This window comes from Macaca fascicularis, chromosome 20, assembly GCF_037993035.2.
Source record: "Macaca fascicularis isolate 582-1 chromosome 20, T2T-MFA8v1.1".
Classification (NCBI taxonomy): domain Eukaryota; kingdom Metazoa; phylum Chordata; class Mammalia; order Primates; family Cercopithecidae; genus Macaca; species Macaca fascicularis.
In genome coordinates this window covers 65,220,186-65,248,171 of record NC_088394.1, presented here as the reverse complement: position 1 = coordinate 65,248,171, position 27,986 = coordinate 65,220,186, and the positions used below count along the sequence as shown (strand labels likewise).

Sequence of the window (27,986 nt, the reverse complement as noted above, 5' to 3'; positions counted from 1 at the left end):
CCTAGATCACGCCATTGCACTCCAGCCTGGGCGACAAGAGGGAAACTCCGTCTCAAAAAAAAAAAAAAAAGAAAAGAATACTACTACTAAATAAGACATTTTGGCCAGGTGCCGTGGTTCCTGCCTATAATCCTAGCACTTTGGGAGGCTGAGATGGAAGGATCTTCCAGCCCAGGAATTTAAGACCACCTTGGGCAACACAGGGAGACCCCATCTCTATTTTTTTAATTAAATTAAAAATAAATAAATAAATACAAAGGTTTTAAAAGAGAAGAATTCATGTTACCAAAGGAAAAGAGGCCTATCTGTTCAACACAAATCTACTTGAGGATTATTCAAATAGAAGAAAATGAACATTTTTAAAATCACTAAAAAGTTATCTTCCAATGTTCCAAACAGATAGGAAGCAGCAGAGCACCTGGACAGAGAGAGAAACAGCGCTTCTCGAGATTCTTCTAGGCTGCTGCACCCTATCTACAATCAGACAAGATGAACTGGAGGTGAGCAGTGTCTGAAGAAAATCTCAATGCTAACTAATCTCTTGGAGAATCCTGCATTCTCTAACCAATTGTTAGATACTATGGAAACAATGTGGGTTTTCAGATGCATTTTCCTAAACTGATCTTCCTCCAGTACAACACCGGGATCAGGAACCAGTGTTCGTGGCACATCACTAAGGCTGCTTTCTCTGCTCACCCCCGAGGTTGTACATCAACCACTCTAAACAGGGACTGTACTCACCTCAGCTACAGCAATGGACTGCACATCAGCATTAGCGATGAGATGGCTCTTCACAAGCGTCCCAGTGGCTGAGTCCCAGAACTGCACCTTCCCAGCAGAGTCCACACTTATGACAGTGCCATCGGACAAGAAGGCGACACCCCACACGATGCACTTCCGTTTAGACACACCCATATGCTGCCTGTCCACAATCATCTTATGAATAGCACTTCCTGAAAATTCAGAAAAGCACATCTTTGAATGGTACTTATTTCTCTGTTTGTCTTCAAAATCTGTCTGCGGCCAAAGTGGGAGGATTGCTTGAGCCAAGGAGTTTGAGGCGAGCCTAGGCAACAAAGTGAGACCTCATCTCTACAAAACAAAACATAACAAACCAGCCAGTGGTAAGCATGATATGGTATGTGAGCTGACTGAACACAGTCAGCCTATAAATGGTAGTTCTGGTGAACCTGATCTGGGAACTCCAAAATGGTTACCTGAAGAGAAGGAGTATTGGGAGAGCCTGATAGGAATGGGATAGAAGGTGCGAGGGAGGGAGGAAGGGAGGGAAGAGAATGAGAACAGAAACCTCTTTTGGGGAGGTGAAATGGAAAGAGATATTTGGGACATTCACTTAAAGCTGGTCAACTGCACACACACATTACACTCTGCTCTTTTCCAAAATCCCACAGGAAAGGGAGAGAACAGTGACAAAATTTGGGGAATTGGAAAGCAGACAAGTAGTGGCAACGGACTTAGGAGAGCCCTGAAACTAAGTCCCAGGTCAGCAGAGAGGAAGGTGGCCAAGAAGCCACCTGAATTATACTATGGAATCCTTAGACTCAGGAACTGGGGAACCCAGATATTCTAGAAAAGGAGTAAGTGGGGCTTCAAAGAGGGATCCGTTACCAGCTGGTAGACCCCCCAGATAGCCATGCCCTAACTAAGAAGCTGGGAAGCTCCCAAAAAGCACGTCAGCAGAATACTGGAGATGCTGTCTGAGGAGGGCTATCAGGCAGAAGCAGTATATGAAAACCAGGATTAAGTGAACATTTCTCATTGAATGTTGAGAACACCATTCTTTTTTTTCCCCTTAGAATGCTGATAGCCAGGCCAATACTCACCAGGCACTAAAATGAAAAACCATTTCTGAGGAACATAACTGGCACAAAAGAAAAGATCTGAAGATTCTGGCTTCAGGGCTACCCGGAATAAGCAGTACAGCCAGATCATTCTTCAGTGAAATCCAAGCTCAGTAAGCCACATGATGCAGTGATGAGATGAGGAAAGCCTTTAATGTGAAAGGCAGAGGCCAAACGGACTAACAGAAACAAATAAATGAATAACAGGGAGGAAACAGGCAGAGTGAAAAACACCTGACAATTATTAATAGCCTTAGAAAGAGAAGAGTTTCCGTATAATGAAACAAAAAGAGAATGCTATAAAAAAGATGATTCAGGAAACAAAAAAGAACTCTGGAAATGTCAAAAATGAAAAACTCAACAGAGAATTCAAAGATAAAAATGACAAACTCTCCCAGAAAGCATAGTAAAAAGAGAAAGAAATGAAAAATAAAAGAATTTCCCCCCAGAACTGAAGGACATGGGTACTGAATGAAAAGAACCTACCAGGTGTCCGGAACAATTAACTGATCCACACACAAAGAAACCTAATTATTACATTTCATAACAGTAAGGAGAAAACATCCTAAAAGCTCCGGAGGGGAAAAAAATAAAACAGGTCCTATACAAAGGGATCAACTCTCAGAATGGCATCTGACTTGCTAATAATACAAGGAGCTAGAAGACAGCGGAGCCAGGGCTTCAGAATTCTAAGGGAAAAGAATTCCAAGCTAGAATTATTTTTCATGTACTCTTACTCAGGATGCACCAAAGGATAAACCAAGAAAGTGAATAACACAGAAACAGGACGTCCTATCCAATAGAGAAGCAAAGGACATCCTGAGAACAACGGAAGAATCAGAATTCCAAATCTCACAGTTGTGCAGCAGGCCCAGAGTGGCTAAGCCAGATGGGAGTGGGTCAGAAGGCACTGGGAGGGACTTATTCACAAAGATGAAAGTGGAGAAAGAAAACCAGATGGAATTGGCTGGGCGTGATGACTCACACTTGTAAACCCAGCACTCTGGGAGGCCGAGGCGGGTGGATCACGAGGTCAGGAGATCGAGACCACGGCGAAATTCTGTCTCTATTAAAAAGACAAAAAATTAGCCGGGCGTGGTGGCGAGCACCTGTAGTCACAGCTACTCGGAGAGGCTGAGACAGGGGAATGGCGTGAACTTAGGAGGTGGAGCTTGCAATGAGCGTCACTGCACTCCAGCCTGGGTGACAGAGCGAGACTCTGTCTCAAAAAACAAACAAACAAACAAACAAACAAACACAAAAAAACACAAAAAAACAAAAAGAAAACCAGATGGACTTGAACCTAATTTATGAAACTGGAAAAATGTGGGATTGTATCAGTAAGACAGAGGCACTATTAAACAATGAGGATACAAGAAAAGAAAGGAAATTTACTATGTGAGTAGTATATACAGTCATAATAATAAAAATATCAACTACTAATCTGAACAAAGTTATAATATAACCATACTGGGAGGATCAGGAGAAAGTGTGGATGCCTGTGGCAGATGGTAGAAAAAGAGGGGCAAGTCATAGAAGTCACTAAAAAATGGTCTAAAGCTGAAAAATCAAAATGTAGCATAAAAAGCATGCTAGGTGCTGCAGTGATAGATACCAAAAGAATCAGGTAAGGGTCACAAGTGGTTTGCCTTGAGGAGTGTGAGAGAGAGATAGAAGGACTCCCTCTTTTTGTAATAAGCTAAAGGAATTTGTTTGTTTTTTGAGACAGAGTTTTACTCTTGTTGCCAGGCTGGAGGGCAATGGTGCAATCTCGACTCATGCCAACCTCCACCTCCTGGGTCCAAGTGATATTCCTGCCTCAGCCTCCTGAGTAGCTGGGATTACAGGCATGGGCCACCATGCCTGGCTAATTTTGTATTTTTAGTAGAGACAGGGCTTCTCCATGTTGGTCAGGCTGGTCTCGAACTCCTGACCTCAGGTGATCTGCCTTCCTCAGCCTCCCAAAGTGCTGGGATTACAGGCGTGAGCCACTGCGCCCAGCCAGGAATTCTTTATATATGCATATATAACAAATAAAAAAATTATTTGAGCATTGAGGAAAAAGGAGAGAGGTGTTTGACTTTTTTTTTTTTTTTTTTTGGAGACAGAATTTCGGTCTTTTTGCCCAGGCTAGAGTACAATGGTATAATCTCGGCTCACCGCAACCTCTGCCTCCCGGGTTCAAGTGATTCTCCTGCCTCAGCCTCCTGAGTAGCTGGGATTACAGGCATGTGCCACCACTCCGGCTAATTTTGTATTTTTAGTAGAGATGGGGTTTCTCCATGTTGGTCAGGCTGGTCTTGAACTCCTGACCTCAGGTAATCCACCTGCCTCAGCCTCCTGAAGTGCTGGGATTACAGGCGTGAGCCACCACGCCCAGCCAATCTGTTTTATCTCTGTATCTCAGACGGAAGTACAGACATGTCCACCAAACAAGTTGAGATCAACCCCATCAATGAAGGATTCTACGAAGCCAATTTTCCAGGTCAAGAACAGAAAATATCATGGTTCTCTGCTTTTCTGATCTCATGTTTCACCAATTATGCTACGAAGACCTTATGTTCCTCAATGACAGAAACCCATTTTTACCAAGGACTGGGATCTGTACATAGGTAACTCTACTGTTCGTAGTACATGAATGAACTGTGAATGAATGTACTAGTTAAGATAATTTTATTGTGAATTCTTATTATGATGAATAAAAAATACTACATCTTACTGAAGATCCAAGATTCCCCTAAAAGCAGTGGTAGTAATCCAAGAAAGGAGTAAAATTCATTGCGGACATCTCAGAAGATTAATGACATGTTAGGCCACAAACATCATGAAAGCATGACAAAGGCTCAAGCTTTTGAAAACCCAGAAATGTGAATCTGACAAACAAGACCCACACTCCCCCACCCCAAATGAAATGAGAAAAACAATCACCTGATTTGACATCAAACACACTAATGTAGTCTATGGAACCAGCTGCAACGTGGGTACCAGACGGATGCCAGCTGAGACTCAGGATGCGACCTTGGGAGTTGTACAACAAAAAAAGAAAGTGACATACACATAAATATATACAAAGAGTAACTGAGCTCTCTTCCCACGATTATCTCTAGAGTGTTCTACAATCTTAGCTCTCTCGTCTACAGTACTCCCTGAAGCACCGTTTTGTAATAGATGAGGCACAACTCTGCCCTGGGATTGACAATGAAGTATTTGATACTTTCATAATGTATAAATAGTTGATGGAAGTATAAATGAATATAGCCTTTTAAGGAAGAGGCTGGAAGTGATCTCACGAAATTTAAATGTGCATACTTTTTGGCCCAGTAATTGCACTGGGAACTGATCAAAAAGAAATACTAGCATGAGGGCCCAAAAATATGTATACAAGAATGTTCATTGCAGTACTGGTTACAGTAGTAAAATAAATATACGTATATATACACATACACACACCCCCACACACACCCCCAGGTGTGGTGGCTCATGTCTGTAATCCCAGCACTTTGGGAGGCCAAGAAAGACGGATTGCTTGAGCCCAGTTCAAGACCAGCCTGGGTAACATGGTGAAACCCTGTCTCTACAAAAAAATTCAAAACATTAGCCGGGCATAGTGTTGCACACCTATAGCCCCAGCTACTTGGGAGGCTGAGGTAGGAGGATCACCTGAGCCCAGGAGATCAAGGCTGCAGTAAGCCGTGATCATGCTACTGCACTCCAGACTGGGTGACAGAGTGAGGCCCTGTTTCCAAAAAAAAGAAAAAAGAAAAAAAAATACATATATGTATTTCAATAGAAATTAGGCTAAATAATTCCATTCCATAAAATGGAATGCCATGCAGACTGCCATGACTGGCACAGAAAGATGTCTGCAGTGGATCAAGTGCAAGAAATGTATGTACTTCTACATGAATACACAAAAAAGTCTAAAGGACTAGTTCCAAAACGTTGCCCACAGAGTGGAAATGAGATACCTATTTATTTGAGATGGAGTCTCACTCTGTTGCCCAGGCTGGAGTGCAGTGGTGCGATCTTGGCTCACTGCAACCTCCGCCTCCCAGGTTCAAGCGATTCTCCTGCCTCAGCCTCCCTAGTAGCTGAGACTACAGGCACCTGCCACCACGTCTGGCTAATTCTTGTATTTTTAGTGGAGATGGGGTTTCACCATGTTGGCCACGCTGGTTTCAAACTCCTGACCTCAAGTGATCCACCCACCTCGGCCTCCCCAGATGCTGGGATTACAGGTGTGAGCCATCATGCCCAGCTGAGATACCTATTTTCTATTTCATACTTGGGAAAATGTATGAGAATTTTAAAAAGCATTGTATTACCTTTGTAATTGAAAAAGAACACCCAGGCCAGGCGTGGTGGCTCACGTCTGTAATCCCAGAGCTTCGGGAAGCTGAGGTGGGTGGATCATGAGGTCAGGAATTCGAGACCAGCCTGGCCTACATGGTAAAACCCCATCTCTACTAAAAATACAAAAATTAGCCAGGCATGGTGGCACGCACCTGTAGTCCCAGCTACTAGGGAGGCTGAGGCAGGAGAACAGATTGAACCCAGGAGGCGGAGGTTGCATTGAGCCAAGATCACACCACAGCACTCCAGCCTGGGCAACAAAGCAAGACTCCATCTCAGGAAGAAAAAAAAAAAGCACCTTAGAGATATTAAAAATGAAGCAAGAATCTGATCAGCAGAGGACAAGTATTACTAATGGACACAGAGGACAGCTGCTACCCTCTAGAAGATGGGTCACCAAACTGTGGCCCACAGGCCAAATCAGGCCCACTGCTTGTTTTTGTAAATAAAGTTTTTACTGGAGCACAGCCTTGCCCATTAGTTTCAGTGTCGTCTACAGCTGCTTTTGCACTACACTGATACAGCTGGCAGACAATGTAGGGTTGTCAAAGCCTAAAATGTTTATTATCTGGTCCTTTACGGAAATATTCTGCCAACCCCTGTTCTAAAGGATCAATGCCAATTCAGCCCAGGTAAAGCCCAAGGATGGGCAATTGTTTATAAACTCCCTCATTCAACTTGAATGCACCAGAAGGATTAAGAACCACAGTTCCTTGGCCAGGCCGAGTGACTCAGGCCTGTAATCCCAGCACTTGAGGCCAAGGCAGGTGGATCACTTGAGTGAGACCAGGAGTTCGAGACCAGCCTGGCCAACATGGTAAAATCCTGTCTCTACTAAAAATACGAAAATTAGCAGGGCATGACAGCACATGCCTGGAATCCCAGTCACTCGGGAGGCTGAGGCACCAGAATCACTTGAAGCCGGGAAGCGGAGATTACAGTGAGCCTAGATCATGCCACTGCTACTGCCAGCATGGGTGACAGAGTGAGACTCTGCCTCCAGAAAAAAAAAAAAAAGAAAAGAACCACAGTTCCTAATGACAAAATTGTAATACAAGACTTCAGGTATGCTTGTTAAAACATAACAAAAGTAAATGACAACTAACAAATTGACTTCCACGGGAACACTAGCTTTACAATTTTGGATTTCTGGTTTTCCATATTATTACTTAACCAAGCAGTCACAACTATGCTATACAATAGGTAAAGCCTGGGCTGGGGAAGGCTTCTAGCACATATCCTCCCTGTACTCAGTAGAGATAAAATATTACCTAGATTCATGGGAAAATATCCCATCTCCAGTGGCACAGAAACTTAACTTCTTGTTAAGGCTATTTACCGCCCCACGAAAAATGACCCTTACTTTTCTGCCGATCAAAATTTCTTTCAAACTGGATTTTGTCTGGAGTAATTTGAAATAGTTTCACAGATCCATCTTCACAGCCAACCTATTGCAGAAACAGGTAGTAAACAGACAAGATAAACAGTAAACATTTTATAGGACTAAACACACACACACACACACACACACACACACACACACACACACACTCTCTCTCTCGTTCTCTCTTCCTCCTTAAAGCTATCAGTTGCCCTGAAAGAGAAAAATCATTTGTGAGAGAAACAAAGTACTAGTTATCAAGAAACTAAGTGTATTCTCAGTAGCCTTCATATCCTAGACAGAAAACAGACTGACATTAAGAGTTCTAATTAGTGACCCCATTCTTGCATATGACATGGATTAGAAAGACCTATTAACATTATAACCTAAATGGAAACACCTTAAGATATGGTGCAAATTAGTGCAGATCAAAAAGAATGAGACTCATCACAGAGAATTAAAGATCCGGAAGCACCCATTCTAATGGTAATTATGTGAAGGGTCTCAGCGTGTGGTCAAATTTTTGAAACACTGTGCTGAAACACTGGTGCACGGGTTAACCTGCTGAAGGGACTCTTAGAACTCTTCATATCCCAATGTGCATTGTGAATTTACAGCAGGATTAAACATGCTGTATTTCTGAAAAGAAATTTATCATAAAACACAAAACATACCAAAACAAAAAAACCTCTACATCTCCAAATTCCACAGAACACAGTTTGGGAAATGTTGAACTGATGTAATCCTATCATTTCATAAATGAATCAACAAGGTCCAGACAAGCAGCAAAAAGAATGCTGGGGATTTTTTTTTTTTTGAGACGGAGTCTCGCTGTCGCCCAGGCTGGAGTGCAGTGGCGCCATCTCGGCTCACTGCAAGCTCCGCGTCCTGGGTTCATGCCATTCTCCTGCCTCAGCCTCCCAAGTAGCTGGGACTACAGGCGCCCACCACCATGCCCGGCTAACTTTTTTGTATTTTTTAGTAGAGACGGGGTTTCACCATGTTAGCCAGGATGGTCTCGATCTCCTGACCTCATGATCCGCCCGCCTTGGCCTCCCAAAGTGCTGGGATTACAGGCATGAGCCACCGCGCCCGGCGCTGGGGATTTTTTAAATCTTCAGTATCAATTCCAATCTTGTAGTTGGGGTTGCCACATGCCATAATACATCGTTACTCTCCTATAAGCACAGGCAAGAAAGTTTGAGCAGGCACAAGAGAAATTTTGGATTGAATCACCAATAGTTGCTTACTAACCAAAAGTTGAGAGCCACTGGGGCTGACAGCCATGCTCCAAATAGGTCCTCCAAAGACATCCACAGCATACTTGATGTTTAATGCCTGTAAATCATACTCCATAATCTCGCCATTGAGTCCAGCACTAAAGAGTCGCTGTCCTTCTGCCCAGCACAGAGCTTCTGTAGCCCGAGACTCATGACCTGGGAAAAACTGCAGAAACACCATAACTTCTCAACATTCCCACAAATTCATCAGGTACCAGTACTGAGTGGTAACAGGCAACATGGCAAAAACAACTTCCCCATAAATAACTAGTGTGGAGTTTTGTGCTCTCAGATCATGCCTACTGACATTTTCGTTTCTTCAGCTCAAATTCTAACTAGTTTTATACAGTTAAATTTGTTTCTTTTACTAGGACTAGTTCAGCAAAACATTTTCAGCAGAAAAGGTTTAAATTGCACTCCAGCCTGGGCAACAGAGGGAGACACAGTCTCTACAAAAAATATAAAAAGTAGCCAGGTGTGGTGGCACACACTTACGGTCCCAGCTACTATGGAGGTTGACAGGGTAGGATTATTTGAGCCTGGGAGGCAGAGGGTGCAGTGAGCCTTGGTCTCCCAAAGTCCTTGGATTATAGGCATGAGCCACTGCACCTAACCCAAAAGTTTTCATATCTATCAAGGCATTTTATTCTTAGACCTGCTTGACAAAAAAGGAACTAAGTATAACTTTTCCTATTTCTTTTCTTTTCTTTCTTTTTTTTTTTTTTTGAGATGGAGTCTTGCTCTATTGTCCAGGATGGAGTGCAGTGGCGCGATCTTGGCTCACTGCAAGCTCCGCCTCCCGGGTTCACACCATTCTCCTGCCTCAGCCTCCCAATTAGCTGGGACTACAGGCGCCCACCACCATGCCCGGCTAATTTTTTTTTTGTTTTGTTTTTGCATTTTTAGCAGAAACGGGGTTTCACCGTGTTAGCCAGGATGGTCTCGATCTCCTGACCTCGTGATCCGCCTGCCTCGGCCTCCCAAAGTGCTGCGATTACAGGCGTGAGCCACCGCACCCAGCTCTAATTTTTCCTATTTCAACTTGAGAAGGCCAAGATACATACTGGTTAAGTGGGTTGCCAAAAGTGCCAAAGTCAATTGCATGAGGTGAATGAAGGTCTCCTTACTCCTAGCTCATATGTTCATATTCTTTTCACTTTTTTGTTTTTCGGAGATGGAGGTTTGCTCTTGTTGCCCAGACTGAAGTGCAACGGCACAATCTCAGCTCACCGCAACCTCCGCCTCCCGGGTTCAAGCGATTCTCCTGCCTCAGCATCCTGAGTAGCTGGGATTACAGGCATGTGACATCATGTCCCGCTAGTTTTTTTGTATTTTTAGTAGAGACAGGGTTTCTCCATGTTGGTCAGGCTGGTTTTGAACTCCCAACCTCAGGTGATCTGCCCGCCTCGGCCTCCCAAAGTGCTGGGATTACAGGCATGAGTGAGCCACCACACCAGGCCCACTTTCATTTTTTTTTTTTTTTTTTTTTTTTTTTGAGACGGAGTCTCACGCTGTTGCCCAGGCTGGAGTGCAGTGGCGCGATCTCGGCTCACTGCAAGCTCCGCCTCCCGGGTTCCCGCCATTCTCCTGCCTCAGCCTCCTGAGTAGCTGGGACTACAGGCGCCCGCCACCGCGCCCGGCTAATTTTTTGTATTTTTAGTAGAGACGGGGTTTCACTGTGGTCTCGATCTCCTGACCTTGTGATCCGCCCGCCTCGGCCTCCCAAAGTGCTGGGATTACAGGCTTGAGCCACCGCGCCTGGCCCTTCATTTTTTTTTTTAAGACAGGGTCTCATTTTGTCATCCAGACTGGAGTGCAGTGGCCCGATCTTGGCTCAGTGTAGCCTCCTAAGCTCAAGTGATCTGCCCGCCTCAACCCTCCAAATAGCTGGAACTATGGGCATACAACACCACACCTACCTAATTTATTATTATTTTTTTTTAGAGATGGGGTCTCACTATGTTGCCCAGGGTGGTCTGCACTCCTGGGCTCAGGTGATCCGCCTGCCCTGGCTTCCCAAAGTGCTGGGGTTACAGGTGTGAGCCACTGTGCCCTAAAGTTTTCATTTTAACATACTAATTTTTTCTTGCTCTGAGAGTCACTGACAGAGGTAAGCAATCATATCTAGTAGGAAAAGGAATACAAGGAAAGCAGGAAACTAGCCTGAGTTAATTAATTGTTGAAAAATAAAACAGATGAAGGAGAAAAAATAAGGAACACTAGGCAAGGAATGGTTGACTTAACTATTCAACAAACATTTACTAAGCAGTGGCTTTGTACGAAGCACTTGATAAATGGTGGGAATGCAGATGTGATTATCACTGACATGGTTCCTTTCTCACAAAACTGGAAGTTCTGCATGGAAGACATTAAACAAACACACAAAGTGTATAGTTATAACTATTATAAATGACAAACAGAAAAATCACAATATAGCCATGACTGTTAAAAAAATAAATAAATAAATAAAAGAAAATCAGTCTGGCATGGTGGCTCACACCTGTAATCTCAGCATTTTGGGAGACTGAGGTGGGCAGATCACTTGAGGTCAGGAGTTCGAGACCAGGCTGGCCAACGTGGTGAAACCTCATCTCTATAAAAATAAAAAAAAATTAGGTGGGCGTGGTGGTGCACACCTGTAATCCCAGCAACTTGGGAGGTTGAGGCAGGAGAGGGAGGAGGAGCTTGCAGTGAGCCAAGACCACGCCACTGCACTCCAGGCTGGGTGGCAGAGTGAGACTCTGTCTCCAAAAAAAAAAAAAAGAAAAAGAAAAAGAAAGAAAATCACAGGATGCAATAAGCACACACCATCATATGTTCTTCATGCCACAGAATGTAACCCATTTGTGGTGGGCCTGTAGTTTTTAAATTCTGATTAGTTCTTCAGGGGTGAGCTCAGTAAATCATCCCTTTCCACACTTCCTAAACCCACCTCTCAGGGAAGGCAATTCTCTATTAAGGTTCTATGCCTGTGTTTCAATTTATCGTATTTATTTTACAGGCTGGAGACTGTACACTTACGTTTCTCCCACTGGTCTTTAAGCTCCGTAAAGGTAGGGCCTCTGACATCTGTCTCAGTACCCAGTATTTGCCACTCATTCACCGAAAAACATTTCCAGAATGCCTAAATTCCAGGTACCAGGCTGCTGGGCACTGAATTCACTCATTTTCCCATCTATTCATTTACATCACAGTACCCAGTACATAACAGTCATTCAACATGTACTAAGATGTTGCACCCGAAATTACTAGTCAGTGACCTTGGAGGGGAGAAGAAAAAGGACTAATAGACCTCCGCATACACCCAAAGGACATTTTACCTAATTTTAAATCTCCTTTACTCCCAAATGTAGACATGTAGATCTACATCCTCTCAGATGAACTTTGGAATCCACCTTCCTGCCAACAGTCACCAAAAAGTTTCTGATATTAAAATGTGTTATCATTTTTTTCTGAATTGACAATGAAACAGTACTGACACTCCCAGCAGGAAATGTTGCTTACCAAAGCTGCAATGGTGTTGAGACTGATATACCAACAATTTCCCTTCCTGTGGCCAAAATATCCAGCAAACCTCAGTTTCCAATGACAGGCAGTGAGATGACACATTTCTAGGTAGGATCCTTCTAATCAACATTACACAGATTGAAACTGAGCTTCTCTCATCAGTTAGACAGGAGATCTCAGAAGTTCGGTAGTTCTAAACAACTTCAGAGGGGCTAGGAAGTCACTCTATTAGTTTGATTATAAAAGACAAGTTTCTTGAACTTCAGAAGAAGTTAACATCAAAACACCATATCAGACTCCCAAATGACTTACTTTCTCCTGAAAGTAGTTTGCTGACAAGTTATAAACTTCCACAGTGCCATCTGTTCGTGAAACAGCCAATCTGTTTGACTGGTTATTGTAAGCCACACAGCGGATTCCTGATGGAACATAATTAAAGAAACGTACTCGATGGACCTTAAATTCACCCATTCCTGCGGGAGGAAAAGAGAGTCATTATTGTTAAATGTTAACTGCAGTATGTCACGTATAGTATTCAGTTCCTTAATATCACTGTTCTGGATAGCAGGCTCCAACATCTCCCTGAAGTTCATTTCCAAATAGCTACTAACAATGCCCCCCACCCCCAAGAATTGCTTAATCTTCAAAAGCTCAGGATGGTTTGAATAACAAGGAGGCTTCAGCAAAAAATCAAAAAGGGTCCTACTCCATAGCTCCAGAATTCCAATCTCGGGGCGCCTAGGAATCCGCATTTTAGCAAGCATTTCTCAACTCTATTGCTAAGTTTGCAAACAAGAGACCTAAACTGAGGTCGTGACAGTAAGGCTGACGGGGCAGGCAGAACCGAGCTCCTCTTGAGGAAGAAGGGACAGGGTTTGACTTACTCTGGCTGCCTGGTCTGATGTCTGTCACTTACCCTACCCCGTCCCCCCGACGCCGGCCAACATACGTACTGGGCCAGAGTAGAGACCCGGTCTTGTTCGCCCCTCACTCGTCTAGCTTCAAGGTTAGGAACCCGCAGAAAGAGCAGGCGCGTTCGGCAGGGCCAGAGCGCCTGGGGCGCGCGCGGTCTTCGCCTCCCCTTCCTTCTCCCAGGGTCTACAGAGTAGCCCCCACCCAGCCTCGGGACAAGGAGACCCTCGGGACAAGGAGATCAGCCGGACGCCGACCCTGGGCCGGCCCACCATGTAAGACTCCCAGCTCTCGCAGCCGCTTCCCACGCCCCTTCCCCAACTCACCAGCTGCCGCACGCTCCCCTTCCCGGCGCTCGCCTCTCTCCGCCCCGGCCCCACGTGCGCGCGCGCTCTCAGGCTCTGCCCCGGAAGTGCTCCTGGCGCATAGTCGGAAGTGCGCAGGCAGTGCTCGCGGCGGCGGCGACGGCGGCGGGAGGTTCGGTTGTCGCCCGTTGGCCGCGCGGCGCCGCGCTCGGCGGCCGCCATTGCAGGTCAGGCCGCGGGCGGGGGGCATGGGAGGCCGCGGGGAGCGAGGGCCGAGCCGGGGATGGGGGCGAGGGCGCGAGGGAGCGGGAAGCTAGGGAGCCGGGGTCGGGCGGGGCGCGCGGCTCGGAGAGAAGAATGGCGAGCCGAGGGGCGGGGAGCTCGGGCGGGGGAGGGGTGGCTGGGAAGGGGGAGGGTGGCGGGAGGGCGGCGCGGAGATGGGGGCGAGCCCGGAGGGGCCCCCGGGGTGGGAGGGCCGGGAGTTTGGGGGAAGGGAGCGGTGTGGAGACGGGAGGCGGAGGGAAGGAAAGGAGCGAGCGGGGAGGAGCGTGAGAAGGGCGGAAAGGGTGGCCGAGCGCGGGCGGAGGACGGAGAAGGGGGCGGCGCGGGCCGGAACCTCGAGGTACGTGCGGGAAGGGGTTCTTCCCGGGGTTGGGAGGGAGCCCAGCCCGCTATGCTTGCGGGAGCGGAGTAGAACTGGAACCCAGGAAGTAGCGGGAATAGCAGAAAGGGGAGTTCGGGGTGGGGGGAAGGACCGTGAGGTTTTGTTCCAGGGAACATTTGTAATCGTGGAGTAGGGAGGCTTCTGGGAGAGGTAATTGGGAGGGTGGTTGGAGAGTCATTCCAGGTTCTTTTGTGGATGGGAAGCCGTAAAGATGAGTGGGATGGGGTCCTGGAGGGGCGGAGTACTTGAGAACCGGGAACAATTTGGAGAACGAGGGTGGTAGAGAAAGGACGTTTAAAGAGTAATCTTTGGGAGGAGGGTGAACGGTTTGGAAGACCACTCCGGTGGGTGGTGTGGAGGAAGGCGGTTTAAAGAATAGTTTCCCTGGGAGGCAGGAAAAGGGGTTAAAACAGCCTGTAATTTAGAGGGGGGTGGAGAAGAGGGGGGAAGCGGATTGAGAAGTCCCAGAAAGTGGGTGGGACTAGAAATAGGAAGTGTTTGTAGCTCTAGCAGAAAGGGTGGGAGGGGGCCGAGAGGGAGTGGGTGGAGAAGATGGGGGTGGGTGGGAGGAAGAGGATAGAGGGAGACTCCACGCCGGGCTGGAAAGGAAAGGGTTTGGGGGAATACAAGGGTCCGTAGCATTAAGAGGAGGACAGGCTAAGATGGGGCTGCAGAGTAGCAGAAGATGGAGAAAACTGCAGTAACTCAGATCGACTGAAGCCATCTTTTCCACCCATTGCTACAAATACCAGTAATTGATTCCCTCCAACGTGGGAATCCTAAAATGTGATGGGAAGTATCACGTGTATGCATAGCATCCACATAAGTTTTTGAACACACTCTTCACTAATGTAAAGTTTGGAAGCATTCAATTCCACCAACCCTCCATAAGCCCCCTTTTGGAGGGGAGCAAGCTTCTCATTTGGAAACAGGATTTTAGACTTAGTGACATAAGCCTTTCAAGAGACAAGATCCCCTTCAAAAGCATAGACCTGTCCCCTTCAGTCACAAAACCACGATAACACTACAAATAAAAATCATCTGTGTTCAGTTGTATGTAAAACGTTCAGAGTTGTTCACTTGGTGGAAAGGCACATAGTCATTGTATTAGAGAAATTACCTTCCAGAACTTAATCCCTGAAGCAGTTTGGTGAACCACAACTGCCGTGTTTGAATTCTTCTACTGTTATGAAGACTTGATTTTATTCTGATGACCTGCTGCTTTCGTAGAATGCTTTAGTCCATTATAAACATTAATATGCTAATACAGTAGTATTAAGACATTCTATTGGATGAATACTAAGAAAATGCCACCTTCCTCTGGGAAATCAATAGCTTGACCCTGAAGGTTTACCGTGTGTTAGACAATGTGCTAAAAGCTTTACATTCATTACTTGTTCTTGCAACAGCCTTGCGAAATAGGCGTTTGTGCTCAATTTGTTGTTAGGAAAACCTGTGAGGTTAAACTACCCACTGTCACATACGGGATAGGTGACAAAATCACAGAATCCAGGTCTGTATGACAAGTGAATGCTTCACTATATCCCTAAACAAAGTATCCACCCTGGGATCAAAAAACAAAAGCTCAATAAATGCCAACTGTTGGCTTAGCAAAAAATACAAAATTGTGAATATTTACACTCAAAGAATTAAGTGATTTCACCCCAGTTTAGAAAAGAATGTTTAAGGGTTGAGAATTTAAAGCCTTGGTTTCCTGTCTTAAAAAGTACAAAATGAAACAATTTCTAAAATATTGTTTAGCTTTATTAAAATTTAGTTATTTGTATTGAGGTTAAATCATTGAGTCAAAGCCTCTTTTTTTGCTCTAAGCCATATGTTCGGTTTAATTGGGTACACACTTTCTTCTGCCACATTTTATTTTGAAGGATTTTGAGGATCATTGCTCAGGCTGTTCTGTTCTCTGTAAGACAGTAATCTTAATAATTTAATATTTAACAATTCAGAGACCAGAGGATAAGAATTAAATTTTGTGGAAGATTAAAATGAATAATTGACAAAGAATGTCCTCTATTCACTTACTTTCACACTCGGGAGCAGAGGTGTAGGGTAAAGCTTTGTGTTCTAGAGGTGGCATTGAGTAGTTTTTTCTAAAAGTTTCAAAAACTGAAACATCTCAATTGGCTATGATAAAAAGCAAGCTTCTTGTTTGTTTTTAACTGCCTGCCCCACAGATACAATAGTTACTTGGGTGGCTAGTTGCAGCGTCTTTCCATAGGTTACTTATTTGCCATTTTGTAAGAGATGCTGTGAGAACGAGGCTAATATTTGTAAAGTAAGGGAAGTTCTCACACAGAGGTGCTTTACAAGAGGGGACTATGTGAGAACTGCAAGAGGGGCAAGATTGTGGAGGGGTTAGGGTTCATATCCCAGCTCTCCACCTAAGTAGCTGTGTGACCAGTTAACATTTAGCTTCTCTAAGCCTGTTTCCTCATTTATGAAATGGGAGTGAGAAGACCATGCTAAAAATCATAGGGTGTTAGGGTGAAATAAGAGGATCTAGATAAGTGTTTGAACAAAGCTAGCTATATGAGAAATGAAGCTTTTTGTATTATAAAAATAATGTTCTGCCTGGACTTTTATTTCTTTTTTTTTTTTTTTTTTTGAGACGGAGCCTGTGTTGCCCAGGCTGGAGTGCAGTGGCATGATATCGGCTTACTGCAGCCGCCACCTCCTGGGTTCACGCCATTCTCCTGCCTCATCCTCCCGAGTAGCTGGGACTATAGGCACCTGCCACCACGTGTGGCTAATTTTTTGTATTTTTAGTGGAGACAGGGTTTCACTGTGTTAGCCAGGATGGTCTCGATCTCCTGACCTCGTGATCCACCCACCTCGGCCTCCCAGAGTGCTGGGATTACAGGCGTGAGCCACTGCACCCAGCCTCTGCCTGGACTTTTCTTAAGAAATCGTGGTGGTGCTTTGATTTACCAGTTTTTTTTGTTTTGTTTTAGTTTGTTTTTTGAGATGGAATCTTGCTTTGTCGCCCAGGCTGGAGTGCAGTGGCGCAGTCTCGGCTCACTGTAACTGCCGCCTCCCGGGTTCAAGTGATTCTCCTGCCTCAGCCTCCTGAGTAGCTGGGATTACAGGTGCATGCCACCACGCCTGACTAATTTTTGTATTTTTCGTAGAGATGGGGTTTCACCATGTTGGTCGGGCTGATTTCGGACTCCCAAAGTGCTGGGATTATAGGCATGAGCCACCGCGCCCGGCAGGTTTTTTGTAATAGTAGTTACTAACTTAAAAAGAGAGAACCCAAATGCTGGTTAAATAAGGTATATCCCAGAGTGGTCTGATGACAGCCAAAGCTTTTTGGTTTGGGGTAGGATTCCCATTGTGGGTCTGGATTGATTCTTTGAATGCTGGTGCCTTTTTAAGGGGAAAAAAGTTTCCTTTACTGAGATAAAGTCATTTGACTAACAGGAATACAGAATTTATGTATTGTTTAGTTCATTTAGCTGTGTGAAGGCCCGTAAAGATCAAGAAGAAAACTTTCCCCCCTCATGAGAATGGGGACAGGATATATAATTTATTGCAGGGAGAGTTGGTTTTCTTTATACCTTTTTATCTCTTCAAGGCTACACATGAGTTGTGGCCTGTGAGACTGATACCACACTGTAATATAATGAATTTAAATCTTTTTGAAAAGTGATATCACAGAAGTCTCTCCCCAGCTCTGCAGTTAACCTTGTCAACCTGGAATTACTGTTCTTAACGAAAGACATGTCAGTCCTAGCCAAATCTGGGGTTGAACTCTGCTCTTAAGAGAGAGTTGGCTGGGCGCAGTGGCTAACGCCTGTAATCCCAGCACTTTGGGAGGCCGAGGCGGGTGGATCATGAGGTCGGGAGTTCAAGACCAGTCTGACCTTTATGGTGAAACCCCATCTCTACTAGAAATACAAAAATTAGCAGGGCGTGGTGACAGGTGCCTGTAATCCCAGCTACCCGGGAGGCTGAGGCAAGAGTATCGCTTGAACCTGGGCAGCAGAGGTTGCAGTGAGCCAAGATCGTGCCACTACACTCCTGCTTGGGTGACAGAGTGAGGCTCTATCTCAAAAAAAGAGAGAAAGTTGACCGGGCATGGTGGCTCACACCTGTAATCCCAACACTTTGGGAGGCCTAGGTGGGCAGATCACTTGAGGTCAGGAGTTCAAGACCAGCCTGGCCAACATGGTGAAACCCTGTCTCTACTAAAAATACAAAAATAAGCTGGGTGTGGTGGCAGGCACCCGTAGTCTCAGCTACTTGGGAGGCTGAGGCAGGAGAATCACTTGAACCTGGGAGGCAGAGGTTGCAATGAGCTGAGATCAAGCAACTGCACTCCAACCTGGGCAACAGAGGGAGATTCCGTGTCACAAAAAAAAAGAAAAAAAAAGTTACTGGGAGAGTTCTTCCACTGACTCCCTTTTAGTTTCTTGACATCATGTATAGTGTATTCATCAAACTGTGCCTTCAGATGCTCTTGATAGAGCTGCAATTTCTAAACAAGCCACATCTTAGAACAAACAACTAGAAATTGCTCTAGTTGTTTCAGTGTTGCTGGAATGAATTGAGACTGAAGACAGACATACTCTTATACAGATAATTTCCATTGTTATGCTTGTTACTTCTAATAGGGATTTATTTGTATTATACTTCTTCCCCACCTCTTTTTCCTACTCTGTCTACTCTCAAGGGGATGGGGGCACACTGGGTTGCATGTTCTCATATGCTTTTTTTTTTTTTGAGACGGAGTTTCTCTCTTTGTTGCCCAGGCTGGAGTGCAGTGGCGCGATCTTGGCTCAGTGCAACCTCCGCCTCCCAGGTTCAAGCAATTTTCCTGTCTCAGCCTCCTGAGTAGCTGGGACTACAGGCGCCCACTGCCACGCCTGGCTAATTTTTATATTTTTAGTAGAGATGGGGTTTCACCATGTTGGCGTCAAATTCCTGACCTCCGGTGATCCGCCCGCTTCGGCCTCCCAAAGTGCTGGGATCATAGGCATGAGCCACCGCGCCCAGCCTCATGCTGTTTAATCAGTTCCACACTGAATGAAGTACATGCTCCTTGCCACCTCCATCAGGTGTGTGCTCAGGGAAGTACTCAGGTATCCCTACCTACTGTGCCCTACAAACAGTTGCGTAGAGTAGAATCTGAAGGAGCAAGAAAAGAAATCATGGAATTCAGGTGTTACAGGATATTTTAAAGTGCTAAAGTAGAATTTTAAAATTCATAAAATTTAATGAATTTTTAAATTCCTCTACATTCCTGACTAGTACATTCGTGACCAGTAAATGCTACATTCCTGACTAGTAAATACTAGTATTACAAATACTAGTCAATGTACTACATTCCTGACTAGTAAATACGCCCATGTGTGTATAAATTACCTAACTGTAGCCAGAGCAGTCCGTGAGTTCTTGTGAACTAAACTCTTAGAAGCTGGGCTCGAACTTCATTTCTACATACATCTGCAGCATCCCAGTAGTTCTAGGATAAGACAAGTTTTTACCAGCCTGACTGAGTATGGCGCTAAGATGCTGAGGCCTATGGGCCACAGAACTATTTGCAGGAGCATTGCTGGATGTCTGGTAATGCCATAGAAGTACACAGGCAGAACCTCCTACATCAGTGTATAAAGGTGTGCAGTCTTACTGAGGCACGGGGGATTGGTATGCAAGTAACAGCTGTGCCATCCCAGCAACAGTGGTTTTCCACACCGTTGTTGTGAATTCCTCTTCTAACAGGAGACTGTCCAGGAAATGGAGAATGCACTGAAAATATTTCTGCATTTTTCTCAAGTACATGGTCACAGTGCTTGACGATTGATTTTGGTTGTCAGTAGGCTCTGTCTCCTTCCCCGCCTTGATCTTCCTGGAATATACTGTGTACCTATGTGAACACCTTATCGCTTTTCTAAAACCACCTGTGTTTTACTGTCACTTGTATCCATCCAGGAAAATAATACTCCATCATCATCAAAAGCACATTTGCAAGAACCCTTCTCTCTCTGTCTGCATTATTGAGCCTTTTTTGATTTGTGGCTAAAATACACCATTCCTTAAGTTGTAGTCAAAATGATGGATCAAAAGGCTGATTATCTTATCTCACTGTCTTAAAAAAACAGCCCGTCTCAGTAGAGCTTGGAGTCTTTAAACCACCTTAGCATGTGTTATATTTGGTCTTTGCAGTAGTTTAATAGGACATAATCTAGGTGTCATAGTCATAAAGAGCTCCACACTTACAGGCAGGAGAGCTGAATTTAGGCCTTCTGATTTTAAACTTTATCCTTCTTCAAGAAACCTTATAAAAGGATTTTAAAAGTGCTTTTAGTTCTGTTGACAGTAGTGGTGGGGCCTCTTTGGGAAATGTTTGAGTTCTGAGCTTGTGTATTACCCCTTTTCCAGTGGTCCCACAACCTGTGCTGGTGCAGAAGGTCTGACTCAATTCAAGGATGCTCTCCTGAATCTATATTGACCTTCTGACCAGCTCTTGCGTGTACTTGATGCCTGCCTGATGCCTTGATTCCTTTTTGTTCTCATTAATACTTTCTTTTCCTTTGGGAAGGCAGAGTTGTGTAGTGATTATGAGTGTAGATAGTCAGACATGGCACAGATTTCTACTCTATCACATAGCAGCTGTGTGTGTCCAACATATAAGCAAGTGACTTAATCTCTGTATGCCTCAGTAGCCTCATCTCCAAAATAGGAATAAATACCTATATCATAGACTTGTTATGATGGTTGAATGAGAAACCACCAATATATGTGCACAGTAAAAATTCCACAGTAAAAATTCAAAACATGTTAGCTGCTACTTATATTTGAATTTAAAAAGTCTAGTGAGTTGGCCGGGCGCAGTGGCTCACACCTGTAATCCCAGCACTTTTGGAGGGCAAGGCGGGTGGATCACCTGAGGTCAGGAGTTTGAGACCAGCCTGACCAACATGGAGTAACCCTGTCTCTATTAAAAATACAAAATTAGCCAGGCATGGTGGCACATGCCTATAATCCCAGCTGCTCAGGAGGCTGAGGCATGAAAATTGCTTGAACCCAGGAGGTGGAGGTGGTGGTGAGCTGACATCATGCCATTGCGCTCCAGCCTGGGCAACAGGAGTGAAACTTCCTCTCAAAAAAAGTCTAGTGAGTTGACCAATTTCATGTTGCTGCCAGTGTTTGGTGCTCTAGGAGTAGAGTCATGCTATAAGGCTGGAGATCCAAAAGGAAGATTAACATACTAGTAAAGAAATCTCAAGCTTGCACAGTGTCTCACGCCTGTAATCCCAACACTTTGGGAGGCTGAGGTGGGAGGATCCCTGGAGCTTAGGAGTTTGGAACCAACCTGGGCAACATAGTAAGACCCCCGTCTCTTAAAGAAATCTGCTGGGCACGGTGGCTTGCTCCTGCAATCCCAGTACTTTGGGAGGCTGAGGCGGCTGGATCACCTCAGGTCAGAAGTTCGAGACCAGCCTGGCCGACATGGCAAAACTCCATCTCTACTAAAAATACAGAAATTAGCCCGGCATGGTGGCACATGCCTGTAATCCCAGGTACTCAGGAGGCTGAGGCAGAAGAATCACTTGAACCTAGAAGGTGGAGGTTGTGGTGAGCCAAGATCATGCCACTGCACTGTAGCCTGGGCGACAGAGTGAGACTCCATCTCAAAAAGAAAAAAAATCTGCTTAACATTTTAATTGGGTGTTTGCTAAGCTTGAGCACAATTTTAATACCTATTAACTTTCCATACTACAGTTGGTAAACATTGAACTAATAACCTTCCACTAAACTCCATATATACATTGACAGTACTTAGCCAGAAGCTGTAGTTTTGTCCCCTCTCCCATCAACCCCCGATGAATCTATCCTTCGCAGAAAGTGAAGCCAGTTGTCTTTAGGCAAAAATGTCCAGTTCTTGTAAAGTACTCCAAATTTGCCACCAGGTGGTGCTGCTGTTGTATATAATGAAAGCATATATATACATTTTTTTTCTTTGAGACAGTTGCTCTCTTGCCCAGGCTGGAGTGCAGTGGTGTGATCTCAGCTCACTGCAACCTCCATCTCCCAGGTTCTAGTGATTCTCATGCCTCAGCCTCCCAAGTAGGTGGGACTGCAGGCATGCGCCACCACACCCAGCTAATTTTTTGTGTTTTTGGTAGAGACAGGATTTCACCATGTTGACCAGGCTGGTCTGAAACTCCTGTTCTCAGGTGATCCGCTCACCTCAGCCTCCCAAAGTGCTGGGATTGCAGGCGTGAGCTACTGCTCCCAGCCAAAGTCGGTTATCTAAGTATCAGGATATTTTCATATCTAAGTGAAAGGTGGTCAACGCTTTTGATAAGAATCACATCAGAAGTCAGCTTACCATTCACTAAAGATGTTTGGAGGACTTTTTCAGTTCCCTTGGCTTTATTTATTTTTTGAGACAGTCTCACTCTGTTGCCCAGGGTAGAGTGCAGTGGAGCAATCTTGGCTCACTGTAACCTTTGCCTTTCAGAGTTCAAGCGATTCTCTTACCTCAACCTGCCGAATAGTTGGGATTATGGGCACCTGCCGCCACACCCGGCTAATTTTTGTATTTTTGGTAGAGACGGGGTTTCACCATGTTGGCCAGGCTGGTCTCAGACTCCTGACAGCAAGTGACCCAACTGCCTCAGCCTCCCAAAGTGCTGAGATTACAGGCCTGAGACACTGCACCTGGCCCCCTTGGCTTTATTTTTAAAGAGAGACCCCTTGAACCTTGAAAACCAAGGAGGTAGACTTGAAGCTTGTATCATTACCAAAGAAAAAAGTAAAATCTTAAGAAACTCTATAGGCTTTTTAAAGAAACATGCAGAGTAGGAAATAGACTACCCTAGGCTGGGTACAGTGGCTCATACCTGTAATCCGAACACTTTGAGAAGCTGAGGTAGGAGGATCACTTAAGCCCAGGAAGTAAAGGCTTCAGTGAGCTGTGATCTTGCCACTGCTCTCCATCCTGAGCAACAGAGTGAGACCCTGTCTCAAAAGAAGAAGAAAAGAGGTCGGGCGCGGTGGCTGAAGCCTGTAATCCCAGCACTTTTAAGAGGCCAAAGCGGGTGGATCGTGCAGTCAGGAGATCAAGGCTGGGTGTGGTGGCTTACACCTGTAATCCCAGCACTTTGGGAGGCTGAGGTGGGTGGATCACCTGAGGTCAGGAGTTTGAGACCAGCCTGGCTAAGATGGTGAAACCCCATCTCTACTAAAAATACAAAAATGAGGTGTGGTGGTTCACACCTGTAATCCTAACACTGGGAGACCAAAGTGGGTGGATCACCTGAGGTCAGGAGTTTGAGACCAGCCTGGCCAACATGGTGAAACCCCATCTCTACTAAAAAAAATTAGCCAGGCATGGGGGTTGTATACCTTAATCCCAGCTGCTCGGGAGGCTGAAGCACGAGAATCGCTTGAACCCGAGAGGTGGAGGTTGCAGTGACCTGAGATCACGCCACTGCACTCCAACCTGGGTGACAGAGCGAGACTCCCTCTCAAAAAAAAAAATTAGCTGGGTGTGGTGGCGGGCGCCTGTAATCCCAGCTACTCGGGAGGCTGAGGCAGGAGGAATGCTTGAATCCGGGAAGCAGAGTTTGTAGTGAGCCGAGATTGCGCCACTGCACTCCAGATCTGGTGACAAAGCGAGACTTGGTCTCAAAAAAAAAAAGAAAAAAAAATCCTTGAGAAAGGCACGTTAGCATAGTGAGCAAGAGTATGGTCTTTGCAGTGTTATGTCTTAGGTTCATATCATCATTGCTTTAGTAGCTATGTGATCTTGATTACTTTTGCACATACAGTTGACCATTGGTGATCTTAAGCAACCTTATATGTACGATATTGGTAAAAGAACACTTCCCACTTATAGCATTGTTAGAGGAACAAGATAAAATGTGTCTAAAGCACTTAGAAAATTACTTAGCACACAGTAAGTAATATTAGTTGTTGGCCAGGCATGGTGGCTGACGCCTGTAATCCCAGCACTTTGGGAGGCCAAGGCGGGTGAATCACAAGGTCAGGAGTTCGAGACCAGCCTGGCCAACATGGTGAAACCCCATCTCTACTAAAAATACAAAAATTTAGCTGGCCATAGTGGCAGGTGCCTGTATTCCCAGCTACTCGGGAGGCTGAGGCAGGAGAATCTATTGAACCCGGGAGGTGGAGGTTGCATTAGTTGTCATTATTATCCTAAATCTCTTTTTCTTTTTTCTGTACAGCTTGTTTTCACTTGCTTTTTTAAAGACAGAAGGCTCATGGTGCAAATTGTTGTTTCCAGGTGAGTACATTTTGAGATTTTCAAATTTGGCTTGAAATGATGAGGGCTATAGAGGTGTGGTGTGTGTCTGGAAGAATCAGGTTCCTTAGGTGCATCTTGCACAAATCCTTGCCTTCTGATCTCTAGTTCAGTGCCTACCACTGCCCAATTTCCCAAGAACTTGATCCAACGAAGAGGTCCTTTGGGCCTCGAATGGTGGTGTGAGGACACTATTTATCCTTCACCCCTCAAAAATATTGTAACCGCCAGCCCTTTGCTTGCAGTGCGAGGGCTGGAGGCCTGGCAGAATGGGTGCTGATGGAGCTACAGGGGGAGATCGAGGCTCGCTACAGCACTGGATTAGCTGGAAACCTCCTGGGAGACCTACATTACACCACTGAGGTGAGGGGGCTTTTCTTTCCCTGCCTAATGCCTCAGGAAAGCAAGCTACACCAAGGTGGTGCTCCCAGGACCCAGAGTGAGGACTGCCTCAGGTTTGTTATTCAAGGTCTAGCTAATCTGCGATGCTCTCTGCTTGTTCTCCCCCTACCTCTGCAGTAGCAGGGAAATTTAATTTTGGGGAATCTGGAAAGCTCACATTTCTGAAAGTGGAAATTATCTTATGTGGGGCTAGAAAGTAAAAATGGCACATGGGTGGGTGGTCCAGTGTGGCTGCTCCACAATGGCAGAGCCAAACCAGGGAGTGGAGGTGCCAGCAGAGCCTGCCAGGAGCAGCTTTAGGAGGCACCTGAGTGTCATGGCCTTGCCCCGAACCTCAGGAATCTCATTCTTGTTCTGCCGAAGGGAACCCCTGTGCTGATCGTGGGCCATCACATCCTGTATGGGAAAATCATCCACCTGGAGAAACCTTTCGCAGTCCTTGTGAAACACACTCCTGGGAATCAGGACTGTGATGAGCTTGGCCGCGAGATTGGCACCCGGTACCTGGTGACAGCACTCATCAAAGACAAGATCCTTTTCAAAACCCGCCCCAAGCCCATTATCACCAACGTCCCCAAGAAAGTATGAAAGAACCTCGGATTTTCCCTAGAGAGCGGCCAACTCCTTGGACTCGTGCTCCGCTGCCACCTCGAGGACGGCTCGACAGTTCCCTGGGACCACAGGGGGGTCCTGTTCTCAACACAGGCCACCCATTGGGTGTGAACTCGGATCCTTTCCTTATGGCGGCCGGTTCTCTTGGTGGAAATCTGGCCCCATTTCCAAGGAACCCATCTCCTTTTCCAGCTTCGTCAGGCTCATTGGCTTCAAATCCAGCACCTTTCCCAGCTGGTGCTCGTGACCCGAGTATGGCTTCTTTTCCAAGAGGGATGAATCCCACTGGCACAGGTGCAGTTTCTTTCCCAAGGCCTGGTGGCCTCTTGGGGCCAGGCCCAGGCCCCACCCTAAACCCTAGGACAGGGGCTCTGCCAGGCCCAGGGCCTCTGTCTAACCCCAGGTTAGGGGGTCTCCCAGGACCAGGTCCTATGTCCAACCCAAGGGCAGGTGGTCTCCTAGGAGCAGGTCCTGACCCTAGAAGTGGTGGTCCCATAGGCCCTGGATCTGGACCTAACCTGAGAGCAGGTGTTCTGTTGACCTCTGGGAATGGTCCTCCCAATCCTAGGCCAGTTGGCCTGGGCCCAGGACCAAACCCCAATCTGAGATCAGGCTTTTTAGGGACAAACCCTGCCCCCAGGTCAGGTGTGTTTCCAGGCCCAGGCCTTGGGCCCAACCCAAGACCAAGTGGCCTGGGCCCGGGCCCTAATCTAGATGCCAGAGCAGGTGGCCTCTTAGGCACAGGATCTGGTCTTAACTTAAGAATGGCTGGACCTCAAGGCCTCGATCTTGCCCCCATTCTAAGAGCAGCAGGTCTTTTAGGAGCAAATTCAGCTTCTTTCTCACAGGCTTCTGGAAACATGGGCACAAGCCCATCCTCCATGGCAAGAGTACCTGGGCCCATGGGCCCAAACTCAGGTCCTGGCTCTCGGGGAATTGGCCTTCCAGGGCCAAATCCATCTCCCATGTCAAGGGCTCCTGGCCCCATAGGCCCTAATTCAGCTCATTTCTCAAGGCCAGGTGGCCCCATGGGGGTAAATGCCAATTCCTTTCCCAGGGGAGCAGGTTCATCTGCCTTTTCTCAGTCTTCTGGCACATTGGCATCAAACCCAGCTACCTTCCAAAGGTCTGCTGGCCTCCAGGGCTCAAATCCAACCATTTTCCCAAGAGCCTCTGGGCCACTTGGCCCCAACCCAGCTAACTTCCCAAGGGCCACTGGCCTGCAGGGTCCAAGTCCAACTACCCTCCCAAGGTCTACTGGCCCATTAGGCCCTGGTCAAGTTACTTTCCCCAGGCCAGCTGCTGGGCATTTGGGCCCTTCTCCAGTTGGCCCTGTGGGTATCAACCCGGCTCCTTTCGCAAGGCCAACTGGGACCCTCAGTCTCAACCCAGCTTCCTTTCCAAGGATGAATGGCCCTGCAGGCAAGAGTTTCGTCCCATTTCCTAGAGTGGGGAGCCTCCCTGGCACTAACCCAGCTGCTTTCCCCAGACCAGGGGGTCCAATGGCTACAATGTACCCAAATGGAATGTTACCCCCTTAAACACCGTTTTCCCTCCAGGACCACCTTGGTTTCTAGGCACTGTGGTTCTCGGCAGGGGCTGTCTTAGGTAAAAGGGTAGTTGTGGAGCTACAGTCTGAAGAACATAGCTGGGGCTCAAGTTCAAATGAGCCATCTTTTTCCTCTGCGTTTTTCTTGACTGAAGGTGAGATGTTATTTGTGGCATGTGAACTGTGGCAGGTGGGAATAATCCTGGCCTTGAGAGAAAGGATCTCCAGCCTCCCAGAAGCCTGCTGTGCTTTCGTCCCACAGCTTTCTGCCCATTGTTTCTTACTAGTTTCTTGAATTGTTCTTGTGGACTTTTCCTCAGGGATACATTGGCCTGCAGGTCCCAGTTCACATGTAGTCCCCTGCTCACCATTGGAGAATCAGCTCACTGCTCTCTAGAAACGTGGCGTTGGTGAACGGACCATGCTTCCGTAGCTCTGAACTGGGCAGCTTGGACCTGGTCATCCTCTACTGCCATACCTTTCGCTGGGGGCTTGAACACAGAACAGGGAGATGGACAACCACTTCAAAGACCTACTGAATGCAGCTTCTGCTTGACTGACTGGGCCTGCAGCTCCCTTCTCCTGGGACTTAGAGGTGGCCAGATTTAAGGCTCCTCTACTCATCCAACTCCCTCTTCACTGGTACTCCCAATCAAAGAACCTCAAAATTTAAACTGATGTGGATGGGAATATGCGAATTGGGGTGGGGGTGGGGGATGAAGGGAAGAAATCACTGTGCTTTGTTCAGCCTGGTGTGCAAGGATGGTTGGTGGTTTTCCTGCATTGTATCTTTTCTTACTGTTTCTTTAATAAATGGGATGAGAGGGCTGCTGGGGTCACTGTGTTTTGTTACTTGTTTCTTAGAGAA

The 27,986-nt window shown here is 46.2% G+C and overlaps 3 protein-coding genes across 21 annotated transcripts in view; 2 read left to right on the top strand and 1 right to left on the bottom strand.

Annotated features, from left to right (window-relative positions):
• UTP4 (UTP4 small subunit processome component) overlaps positions 1-13,662 on the bottom strand; it is a 39,234-nt gene extending 25,572 nt beyond the window's left edge. For 6 of the 15 annotated variants that reach the window (XR_012429093.1, XR_012429096.1, XM_005592362.5 and 3 more), the window contains exons 1-6: positions 13,622-13,662; positions 12,696-12,856; positions 8,851-9,042; positions 7,579-7,663; positions 4,791-4,880; positions 742-953 (exon numbers count right to left, since the gene is read on the bottom strand). Coding sequence is in view for 7 of the 15 variants with exons in the window: in XM_005592362.5 (XP_005592419.3) it covers positions 742-953; positions 4,791-4,880; positions 7,579-7,663; positions 8,851-9,042; positions 12,696-12,854 (738 nt within the window). In the remaining 8 variants the exon portion in view is untranslated. Of the gene's footprint in view, positions 1-741; positions 954-1,844; positions 2,016-4,790; positions 4,881-7,578; positions 7,664-8,850; positions 9,043-12,695; positions 12,857-13,336 lie in introns of those variants that run through there. The other 9 variants (XR_012429094.1, XM_005592363.5, XM_074027501.1 and 6 more) reach the window with 4 other exon arrangements.
• Positions 13,663-13,722: 60 nt separating this feature from the next.
• Positions 13,723-27,946, top strand: CHTF8 (chromosome transmission fidelity factor 8). 2 transcript variants are annotated; one of them, XR_012429108.1, is made up of 5 exons: positions 13,723-13,827; positions 24,479-24,537; positions 24,801-24,918; positions 25,321-25,863; positions 27,439-27,946. XR_012429108.1 is itself a non-coding variant. In XM_074027512.1 (4 exons), the coding sequence occupies exons 2-4, from the start codon at positions 24,515-24,517 to the stop codon at positions 25,543-25,545; spliced, it is 366 nt and encodes a 121-aa protein (XP_073883613.1). In that variant the 5' UTR covers positions 13,723-13,827; positions 24,479-24,514; the 3' UTR covers positions 25,546-26,365. The 2 variants fall into 2 exon arrangements, 1 of the variants encoding a protein (XP_073883613.1); XM_074027512.1 differs by lacking the exon at positions 27,439-27,946 and having other exon boundaries at positions 25,321-26,365.
• Positions 13,723-27,946, top strand: DERPC (DERPC proline and glycine rich nuclear protein). 4 transcript variants are annotated; one of them, XM_065536628.1, is made up of 5 exons: positions 13,723-13,827; positions 24,479-24,537; positions 24,801-24,918; positions 25,321-25,863; positions 27,439-27,946. In XM_065536628.1, exons 4-5 carry the CDS (start codon positions 25,542-25,544, stop codon positions 27,513-27,515), a joined length of 399 nt encoding a protein of 132 aa, XP_065392700.1. In that variant the 5' UTR covers positions 13,723-13,827; positions 24,479-24,537; positions 24,801-24,918; positions 25,321-25,541; the 3' UTR covers positions 27,516-27,946. The 4 variants fall into 4 exon arrangements, with proteins under 4 accessions (XP_065392700.1, XP_065392701.1, XP_065392698.1 ...); XM_065536629.1 differs by lacking the exon at positions 24,801-24,918; XM_065536626.1 differs by having other exon boundaries at positions 25,321-27,946.
• Positions 27,947-27,986: the final 40 nt, after the last annotated feature.